General features: G+C 41.2%; 1 protein-coding gene across 1 annotated transcript in view; it reads right to left on the bottom strand.

Annotated features, from left to right (window-relative positions):
- Positions 1–3,184, bottom strand: part of STAB2 (stabilin 2) — a 76,782-nt gene extending 73,598 nt beyond the window's left edge. Inside the window, exon 1 of the mRNA XM_065743115.1 lies at positions 3,074–3,184. Coding sequence (XP_065599187.1) covers positions 3,074–3,157 — 84 coding nt within the window. The 5' untranslated portion in view covers positions 3,158–3,184. The remainder of the gene's footprint in view (positions 1–3,073) is intronic.
- Positions 3,185–11,397: the final 8,213 nt, after the last annotated feature.

Below are 11,397 nucleotides of genomic sequence, written 5' to 3' on the forward strand. Positions count from 1 at the left end.
AGGTAACACAAAATGCAGTTTTTAAGAGCCAACAAAAAGTAATAAATGAAACTGTCATTATATGAGAGGAGGTACTGTAAAGTACTCTATATTCTTGTACAAGATACCAAGCAGTCTTAACTCACTGAAGCAGTACTGACCATGACAGCCTTCCTATCTGATCTAGGATGACTGAAGTGAACTCTCTGAATGGAATTTCAATTAACTAGTTGCTTAATCAATTATGACAATGTCTGAATGACTGCCAGATCAACCCAAGGAAATGCTTAACGTTCATCTTGAAAAACTGTACCTGCTCACTCTGTATGTGTGTGCTTATGTGTATTTATGCATGTAGGGGACAGTTATAGCAGTGTCACCCATTCTGAAGTTTTTTTTGTAAATTAATAGTAGTCTGTCAATGTTATAAAGTAACTTCACAGATTATAAAGCCAGAAGGACAATTACACATAAGAAGTATAATTATGACAGGACATGGGAGGTTCTAGCATGAAATTTAGCTCAAGCAAGATCTCTTAGAAAGCATTTGTTTGATTTGGGAATAATTAATTCTTGAGAAAAAACAATGTGGTATGTTGTGTCTATCGTAATTTGTCTGTTAGCATTGTTTTGCTTCAGTCTCTAGTCATTGCTCCTCTGTAGGTTGCATGACAGTTAGGAAGCTGCTCTGTTACCAATTTTCTGCTTGCCCCCTTCCTACAAATATGTACAGCCTGAGATCAGATTACACATTCTTCATGCATTTATGTCAATAGCATTTCTTGAATTTGCTGTTATGATTCTTGTTTCCTGAGTCATTCCCCAGCTTTCTTCCAGACCCAGCCCAGTTGGATGGTAGCCCTCCAGCATCAGACTCAGCATGGCTGGGCAATGCAAGTGCATGTGAATTGGGCCCGTGCTCCTCCCTGACAGGTTTTTTCTGTTTCCCACCTTAACAGATTGACCATGAGCCCTTGGTACAGCACCATCACAAGAGCTTCTATTGTTTTCTATCCAGGGTCTATCGCAAATCATTACTTCCAAGGACAGAACCCACTGCTTAGTGGACAGTCTCTAGCATTTCTCTCAAGGAATTTCCAAATACCAGATGTGCACATTCAAGCCTCCTCTGTCCAGGTCCAGATACGGGGACCTTCTGTGCACATGTGGGATTCTGCAGAAGCTTGCAGTTGGCCTTGGCGGATACACTGGCAAACAGGGTAGAGTTTCTGTGTATGCTGCACCCTGGAATTCTACATGAAGCCCTCACTCCACAGACTTCCCCTCTTTGTTGGTTATCCTTCCTATCCTTGTGATAACAGCACATTTCAGTAATGAAGATTGTGAGGATGTGTCTCAGACACTGATAAGGAGATTTAATTACACAAGCTTTGAGGAACTTTGCTTGATTCTGATCACCCAGTTCTAAGTACATTTTAAGATCTATTTAGTTGTCAGTTTTCAGTCTTTATAAGCATATTACGGAAATCTGATTTGGGCAGCTTTCAGGTCCAATTTTACTTTGGTGGTAAAACCTCTTACTGCAGCGCAGAGGCATTTCAGGCACCCCTGAGTTAAAAAAGGAGACTCTTCACATTTTTGAGATGTAATGCAGATACAGCTTGATGAGACACTTGGCCAAAGTAGCCGCAAGCTGCACTGTGCTTGATTAACTGAGCAGAAGCCTTTCAAAGCCCTGATTCTCATAAGGCATTAGATGGCCAGCCTCAATGAGAGACTCCTTATTTACCAGAGGAAGGACCAATACCACATAAAAACACAGTCCAGACACCTCAACTCCTTTCCACTGAGTTAAAACAGTATCATTAATGGTGAAGAATCCTTTGAAAATCAGAGCATTGGCTGACTTTTCCAAGCCTTTAAAAAAGTACTACTTAAATCTGGCTCCTCACAGATATTTGGGGGAAGCCATCAAGACTTTGAGGCTATGTGAACTGCTAGGCTTGTAAGATAATACAGTTTTGACTTGAAAATCCGTTGGTAGGACTACCTACAATTATCTTACTGCATCAGTTTTCATCAAAACAGGATTCCCCAAAATTTAGTTTTTGGAACAAGGAAATTGAAAAAGATATTATATAAGATAAAAGGTAACTAAAAATAGGTTATACCCTTTCCCTGCCACCAGCTATAAAAAAACCTCTTTTTTCTGCTTTCTCCCATTTACTCCTTTTCTCTTTTTTGCCATTAGGGAAAATGAAAAAAAAAAAAAAGATGTATCAGTTGTCAGAGAAAGAACAACACAGTCCCACATACTTGTCTATAGTTAGCAAAGTACTTTTTCACTAAAACAACAACAACAAAACTGAATGGCTTTTTTTTTTTTTTTGTCCACAGTTTCTCCCTGTCCTCCTGTTTGCAGTTCTACAGGTTTTTTTTTTTTTTTTTCCAAGAATACAGTAATTTAGAGTTTAACTTTTTGAGATAGTATAAATGAGTGCATATTTATCTCTAATATCTGCTGAACTCTTGGGTCAGCTTTGTAAAACAACTCTTTCTGCCTCATTATGACGGCGGTGAAAACAGATTTTGTGAAATTCCACAGATTGGTAGGATTTACACATGAAATACCCACCAGCTATGCAAAAGCCTACAAACCCTTTATTTAGATTTGTAACATTATTTTCAATGGCTGAATTCCCTAACACCTATCTGAAATAGCATTTTCTCCCTGTATTTGGTAGACCAACTAATACTCACTCTGGAAAAATTTCTGCTTTCATTTTCTGACTAATAAATTCAGTTGGTTTTCTTCTGTTGCTTATGTTGAATGCCAGCTAGAATCTTTTGCTAGGTTTGCTATTTTTAGAGATGTTCTCAACATATTTGACATGTCCTTTGAGTCAAACTCTCAGCCAGACCAAACAGATACATTTCTCTTATTTCAGAGGGATGAATTACATAGCTATTGGTTTGAAATTCTGTGCCTTCAGTGACTGCTGAAGTGGTAATTTTTCTTCCATAAGGTACAGAACCTGATAACTGTTCTCTCTATATCACTGAAACAACAGCCACTCCCGTGGTGTAATAGAGACACAAACAATTCGTTATTTGAATAAAATCTGCTTCTTACCTGATCTGGGACTTGTGATGTCAAATGCAGCTTCATTGCAACCAAAAAAGCCAAAAAGTATAAAATTAATGGATTGTTTTCCATTGCGAGGAATTTGAACTGTTTTTCTTCAGATCCTTTTAGACATGAGTACTAAAATTAAGTTCTAAAGCGACTGCTACTTCTTTGAGACTCTTAGGTAAATAACATAAGAGGACACTTGTCTTCCTGATGGAAAATGAGTGAAAGATAGAGCATATGCAGCTTGCCTGAAGATAGGAAAAATTCCAAAATGCAGGGTCTTTGTTGAAAGTGTTCACTGTGAAGCTGGAAAACCCTTCCTAACTGAATGACAGGATATCCTGACAGGGCTCAGTTCATTTATCCCTCTCTCTGAAGCTGTTGACAGTACAAAATCAAGGACACTGAACTGTTATGACAGAAGATGTTTTCTTCTTTTAGGTGGGCATGAACAGGAGACTGGAGCTACTGCTGTGCTTGTTATCATTCCATTTGCTTAGCTGTTCTTAGGCAGAGCAAAGCTCTCTGGAAGTTGACTTATCAACTAATAATACAAGGGTGGGCCCCTAACTGTAGTTGGGGAAGAAATGCTGACTTCAGCTCAGGAGGCCAAAGGAACACCTTCCAGCTTTGGTTAGCTGGATAAAAAAGGGGAATTTTCCTTGTTGCTTTATTTGTTAAATTACTTTGACTTATTTTCTGGAACTAATCAGATGAAAATTAATTGTATTGCTTGCACATGATTAAGAGGATCAGTAGATGCACATTTTACAGTGCCAAAAGTGATTTCTTTGGATGTTTTCTAGTGATGCTCTTTTCTGCTGTACTGTTGATATTGTAGGTGCAGTCTTTCTTGTTTCTCAAGTTCCTGATGATTTGGATGACTCTTGTTTGCCACTTTCGTATATCATTTGGTTTTTGAATATTTTGAGTCAATTTGGAGGTGCGCTTTCATACAAAGCTGTGTTTTAAGGTTTGGTTATGTTTCTGAATGATGTACAGTGGCTGTAAGCACAGCATTTTCTCCTGCCTTTCTGCCAGATTTCTATTTGTAGTCATGGCTAGATGCTGCATTCACCTTCAGGCCACAAATGTAGTGCCTGATGCAGTTGTAACCTATTATTTGAACAATAGGATTTTTTTTTCTAAAGAACTCAGTGATGATACATATATTATACACAAACTGATCTACTCATGTTACATTCTCTGAGTACTTCAAAATTACTGGTAGAAGATGGCAGGGCAAGATGTTAATGCTCAGCAGATTCTATTCCATTCAACTATATGGTAAGGAAAATAAATCATTTCTTGTTTGTGTAGAGAAGATAGCAGCCAGCAGTTGCAATGTGTATGTTGACTGTATGTACAGCCCTGAGCCCTGAAAATGCACGATGCCTTACCCTGAATGAAAATACCCAGATGCTAACTTTTCCTCTCTGCAAGAGGATCCCAGGTTCCTTGTTTAACTTAAAAACTGTAAAAGTGGGAATGCAACCTGTTTTTCCTCCTGTTCTTGAACTGATGCTAGAAACCATTTTTCAAGGAAATTTAAATGTGAAGTTTAGAGTTAAAAGCTGTTTGTTTTGCTTCACCGGGGCAGTTTGCACCAGCCTGGGCAGGGTGACAAACTGGGCAAGGCAATTTACCTGGTCGTAGTGTATGTCACATCAGGAGCTGACAACTTCTGTAGCAGCTGGAAGGCAGTAGAGCTTCTTGCCTGTTGCCACTACAGACAGCACAGCAGTGAAAGGAGCTGTAAATCAAGCATGTCCTTTTCCTGTGCTGTAGCTCAAGATAAAAACCAATGCAAGTCAGCACTCTGTTATCTGCTGTTACCTCACATATAGGCAACTTTGTGAAGCAACTCCTTTTTCTCTTTCCTTCCTCTCCATTCAAGTTGAGTGTGGTTTCTGCAAGCCCCAATGGTGACAGCTCGCCCTGTTGCACAGGGCCTGCCCACCATTTCCTGCTACAGATGGTAAGAATTTTCCTCATTTGCAGGGATTAGACTGCCAGGCTCTGGACACAACTGTGTGGCTGCTATTGTCCCACTCTGGGCAAAATATTCAGGCTAATATGTCTTCTGGCAAGCACAAGGCCTGAAGCAGCCTGTGCAGTGTGGCGTTGCTGCAGATGACAGCCTCGAAGCCACATCAGTGGACTGACTGGTGATAAACCTACTGGGCGGCTCCTATCTCTGATGCTGTTGTCTGTGCTGATGTGATGTTGATATGGACAACTGCCTCCTGTCTCACCCCTTGCTTTTAGAAGTAGTGGTCTGCTGGTGGTCTCTGCAGGCTGGAGTCCATGTTCTTCTCTTTTTCTGTGTATGCCTGGGCTCCAGAGTGCTGAGGGGTCCAGGCATCTCTTGGAGGCAGCATCTACCTGTGCACTGTTGTTGTCCTCACCATCCTTCAGCTCCTGCCGTTGTGTTCTTGTGCTGACCTGGTGGCCAAGGCTCATGTTTCTGGGTTTGTTCTATTCCAGAGTCACAGCAGCAAACTATTGCATTCTCATTTTCTTATAGCTCGTATAGCTCTGCCGGAGCCTTCATGCTCTTGCAGTTCCTACTCTGCAATATTCCTGACTTTACCAGGACTTTTTATTTTAGTTTTGTGCTTTGCCTCTTCCTCTGTCCAGTTGGAGTGGTGAAGAAAATTTGGATCTCTTCATTTGCTAGAGGAAAGTGAAGATTTTGAAATCCTCAGGCTACTGATGTCAAAATAAAAGTTTCTGGAGTTGCCTCCCTTTTATGTAGATAATACTGATATCAGTGAGGGAAACGAGCAAGTATGTGTAGTGACAGTGACTGCGCACAAATGCACCTGAAAGCTGGGATCAATCTGACCTGGAGGAACCCAGCCCTGGGGACATCAGGGACACTCAAATGCTCCCTCTCAGCTGCTCATCACCCTTGTACCTCTGAAAGCCTTCAGGCTGAAAGAGCCTGGTGGCAAAAATCAGTAAGATGGTTTGAATGTGCTGTAATGCTGCAAATGCCTGGTACTGTGGCATACATTTGTGTGTAACGCAGGTTATCACAGCCATCCTCTGCTCTGCTGTTGTGTTCCTATTTCAAGTAGATATGATCTAGTTGCCTTTTTATTTTCTGCATCCACCCACTGTCTCTCTCCAAGTAGCTCCTTCTATTTCTGATGTGAAAAATGTCAGTCAACCAGAGAAAATGCAATGGTTTATTTGTGTAGGTGGCTTTGAAAATAATATTTCAGCACTCACAAGGAGGTGTCTCCTCAGAGCCAGGCATCTGATGCATGAGGTCAATTTAAAAGTGAATAGAATTTAAGGAAGATAGAGATGTGAGGGTCCCAGCACTCACCTGCAGCTCTACAGTTTTGATAACTCCATCATAACTTGCACTTCAAAAAAAAAAAAAAAAAGAATATTAACAACACGACTTGTGTTGTCTATTGCTCTTTGAACTTTCTGAATGTGAAGCAGTAGGTGGCTGAACAACACATCATGAGTTCTTGGGGCTTCTGCTGAGGAAGCCACCATGTGTCCCAACTTCTCTCCCTAGCAGTGAAGAGAACATCTTCACTGTAAGGTCTTAGAGGATGAAATGAGGAGCAAGTGCCAAGGGTGAGAGCAATTTTGAGCTAAAATTAATTTGTAAGTGATCACCAGAAAATAAACGAATCATCATTTTTTGCAGTGTGTAGCCTCAGTTTTTGACTGGTCACAGCAAAATTGTCCACAAGGTACCTGAATAGCTGTGATTTGAGGCTGCACATGTCCAAGGGAAGTAATTTTTCTCTTTGTTTGGAAACTGACAAAGCACCTTGCAGAGGGTAGGAAAAGATAAAGCATGCTTAGAGGAAGAAAGCTTCCTCGGGGAGGGAGGCCCAGAGGAATGTCTGAATGCTAATTGTAGGTGGGAGGAAGGGGGTGGACAAGCCACCAAGTTGCCTAGGAGGAGGCTTTGGGAAAGAGGAGGGGGAAATACTTGTGAAATACTGCTTTGATTAACACAGCCTAAAACAAAGAGGTTACAAAAAAGAAAAAGATTTGGCAAGTTGAATCCCACCAGTGCCATATATCTGAGAAAACCAATGATGGCCTATGGAGACTCTGAATGGGCAATATAGAAAATTTTAGGGGTGTGTAATTTTATCTGCAGGGTTATGACAGGCATCATTTTGAAACATGGTGACTATCAGAACTAATTAATTCTCCAAGCCCGTAAGATGCATTAAGATAGAACCGCAGCTGGTATGCTGAGGAATGCCGTGCGGCCGGCAGAGGCCATCGCTTTTATCAATGTTAATGAGGGAGAAGGCACAGGCAGCTGATCTAAACCCAAATACGTTCCCAGTGCATACAGCTGATGGCAATGCAGACTGCCAGTCAAGTCTCAGCCATAGATTAGATCCTCATAGTGGCCTCTTCAGCTTTCTTTCTCTCCCCTCTTTTTTTTTTTTCAGTCTCAAAAGAGTCTTTCAGCTGGTGAAATTGTAAACAAAAGGCATTCTATCTAAGGCCATTGCAGAGGGGGCTTTGCTAGGGAGACACTGAGGGAGCAGGATATGTGGCATAAACCTAGACAATGTTATTTACAGTGCATTTTAAGGTGGTAGGTGGGTGAGCTGTTAGGCTGAGCGCACAGCCTGTTCTGTACTCTTCAGGGAATGGCCACAAAATCCTATTCTGCTTGGGGCTACCTCTGCTACCCTTTTGTGCCTGAATAGCCTGTTGCCTAAAAAAATGAAAGTACAGCTCTATCCATAGGTAAAACAATATATATATTTGCGAATATAGAATGTGCAAATAAGTCTCAGAGTTGTAGAAAGCATCTCTCACGTTCAGCTGAGTGGCATATAGATGGTATGTACATGGGACTAAGTCTGCAGGAGTCCTTGGTGATAATGCTATGAGCATGAAAGGAAGGACTTCCTAACCCAGACATGATGGTACTGGTGGTGTAAAGAACTATTGAAGCCAGCTTTGTGTTCCTGTGTCTGCTCAGCATCATTTTCTGCCCTGTGGTTCTTCAGACACCATGCATGGACCACTATGGACCCATGTTGCTGTCAGCTAACAGCTTGGCAAATGAGGAAGATGTTGCCTTGGAAAAGTATCTTGACTTTTTTTTGCTCTTTCTGGCAGCACATTACTCTTCAGAATCATTAAATCTGATATTTAGTGGACTACAAATATAACATGTACTTTCTCACAAAAGAACTTGGAATGAAGTGAATCACAGCTCTGAGATGATGGATAAGCATACCAAAATAAACTTTTGGGCTAAATCAACATCTGCCTGTTTGCATAATGTCAGCACATAAGAAGTTTTAAGATGTGATCTGTGACTCCATGTCCAAGAGGAGACCAGATATAAGTGGTGTTCCACAGGGGTCTGTCTTGGGGCTGGTGCTCTTCAACATCTTTATCAATGACATAGACAGTGGGATTGTATATACCGTCAGCAAGTTTGCTGATGACACCAAGCCAAGTGGTGCAGTTGACAGAAGGAAGGGATGCCATACAAAGAGACCTTGACAGGCTTGAGGAGTGGGCCTGTGTGAGCCTAGTGAGATTCAGTAAGGCCAAGTGCAAAGTGTTGCACTTGGGGTGGGGCAATCCCGAGTAAGTCTACAGACTGGGAAAATAACTCATCAAGAGCAGTGCTGTGGAGAAGGATTTGGAGGTCTGGGTGATTGAAAAGCCTGACATGAGCCAGCAGTGTGAGCTTGCAACCCTGAAGGACAAGAGTAACCTGGGCTTCAACAAAACAGAGTCAACCAATATGGAAAGGGAAGTGATTGTCCCCTCTGCTCTGCCCTTATGAGGCCCCATCTGCTGATGCCAGTGCACCATTCAGGCCTGGAGCCCCAGCACAGGAATGATGCAGAACTGTTGTAGCAAGTTCAGAGGAGGGGCATGAAGATGGTTAGGGTGTGAAGAAAGACTGAGTGTGCTGGGCTTGTTTAGTCTGAAGAAGGCTCTACGGGATTTCACTGCAGCCTTCCAGTTGGAAGGAGCATATGAACAGGAGGGAGGCATGTCTGGTATTTCTGTGATGCTGCTAGAGTTGCTGAGTGAAAGGCCAAAAGACCAGAAAAACCCTGAGATTCCAGAATTCGAAGTGGACAGAGCTACATGGAAAGTGGGTCAGGCAAATGGTGAGGCAAATGGTACACTAGTTTCTCCAGCCCACAACAGACAAGCAAGGCAGAGAACAGCATGTAACCTTTAGACCTTAGCAGTTGGCTATTAGAACTAGGGGTGTTTGGAAATCCCAAGCACTGTAGCATGAGGGAATTCACGCTGTTTGGGGAAACAGCAGAGGCTGTGTTATTACTGTGGTTTTATTACCTGCTGATTTCCTTCCTCACTCCAGACAATGTAGAGTTTGCTATTATTTTGGCCTACATCTAGCTTGTATGCTTTCATAGTAATGCCTTTGTTTTGAACAGTCAGACAAAGTTAGCTTAATACAGTTAATAATTTACTAGTAATTGAATTGAATTGCAGATAATGATAAGGAACAATCAACCTTTGCTCAGTTTTTTTTCTTCCTTTTAAATGCAGCCTTTATAGCATTATCCGAACATGTGTGTTTATGGTTAGAATGAATTTATTTCAGTCCGTTATCTTGCTTTGGGAAAGGCATATTAAGATTTGTTCGGGAAAGAAAATCACACAGAAAACAAGCCCACAGATGGGATAACACAGTGTTATCTTTCCTCGCCTTCGTGCCGAGATATATAAACTCGGCGGTGGTTTTCATCAGGCTAAGGGGGGTCTATTTTGTGCTCTGAGGGTGAAACAGATTCTACAGCGGCTCTTCAGCCGGACTCACAGCAACCCGGGTACATAGGGTAGCAGAAGAGTCCCAGCGTTGCCACTGGGAGGCAGCAGAGCCCAGGCCAATTGCACAGCAGCATCAACTGAGGTCCCATCTGAAAGTTTGCATGTTGAAGGCTAAGTCACTCCAGGAAGGTTACTGTCTTCTTCCTGTGTTGAAACAAAATACAGAAATCCTTTCATTTCACTCTTTGGTTATGAGCAGACACCTCGCCTCGTCCTCATCTTCAAATATGTTCGGAGTTTAGCATATGTCTAGTGTACAAAAAGAAAATGGCAAATCGTTTTGATGGTTTTGATGGAGAAGTTGAATAATGAGAAGCAGGAAGAGACCAGATTTAAATGTACTTCCCCAAAGGATTACTCAGTTTAGCAATTAGACAATGTAATAAAAAGTATTCATGAAGAAAGAAAAATTAGGTTATGGAGCGTTTATAAATTAGAAATTTTCTAGTTTATGAGTGCTCGGCTTATTTTCAAATTCAGAAATAGAAAGGCTACTTTCTGGCTTTTGGAGATGTAATCATGAGGGCCATGAAAATGTTCAAAGGGCTGTAGCACCTCTCTTATGCAGAAATAGGCCTCATTATGGAGTTTCAGTACTTAATAGTAGTGTATAAGCAGGAGGGAAATCAACTTCTTACAGTGGGAGAGTGATAAGACAAATGGGTATGGTTTAAATCTGAAAGAGAGATTAGACATCATGGGGAATTTTTTTACTGAGAGAGTGATGAGGTGCTGGCACAGGCTGCCTGGAGAAGCTGTGGATACCCTATCCCTGGAGGTGTTAAAGGCCAGGCTGATCTAGTGCCTAGTTTAGTGTTTGGCAACCATGCACATGGCAGGTGGTTGGAATTAGATGACTTTGAGGTCCCTTCCAATCCAAGTCATTCTGTGATTCTATGATATATATTAAAATCTCTTCCCCAAAACTGTACTTTCCTTAGCATATCCTCTTGTGCAGTGATGTCAAACTACCCAGAATCTAGAAAACCTGTGATGAATTGCATCGTTTGTGTTATTGTATGTGACAAATGCTGACTAGTAGTGTATAGTTATGCAATGACAAGTAATAGCATTGCAGGACAAAGCTTCAATTTTTTCTTGTTTACATATTTATTTTTAAATTTTAGCCTGCTTATGTGAAATTTCTTTAAAACTTCAGACATCAGGTGGGGAAATGATATTATTACAGATGAACTGTGTGATGTCTTTTCACGAACTTCCCTTTATTTGATAGCATTAATAACTTAAGGTTAACAAAATATTAGATTCTCGTTTAACCTCTTGAGAGGATCTCTTCTTAACAGAAGATCAAAATGGTAATTCAAGATATGGCCTGAATATTTTAGTAGCAGTAATTCTCAAATTGCTTTGCTGTGATATATATCAGTGGAATATTCTTCTGACAGTGATTTTTGATTCTGATCTTCCATCCCATGAAGGAAATAGAAGAATTTGGAAGTATCTGAAGAATGAAAATGGCAATGATTAAATCA

Source organism: Cyrtonyx montezumae, unplaced genomic scaffold (genome assembly GCF_038088225.1).
Source record: "Cyrtonyx montezumae isolate F1298 unplaced genomic scaffold, pur_monq_1.0 scaffold_3, whole genome shotgun sequence".
NCBI lineage: Eukaryota > Metazoa > Chordata > Aves > Galliformes > Odontophoridae > Cyrtonyx > Cyrtonyx montezumae.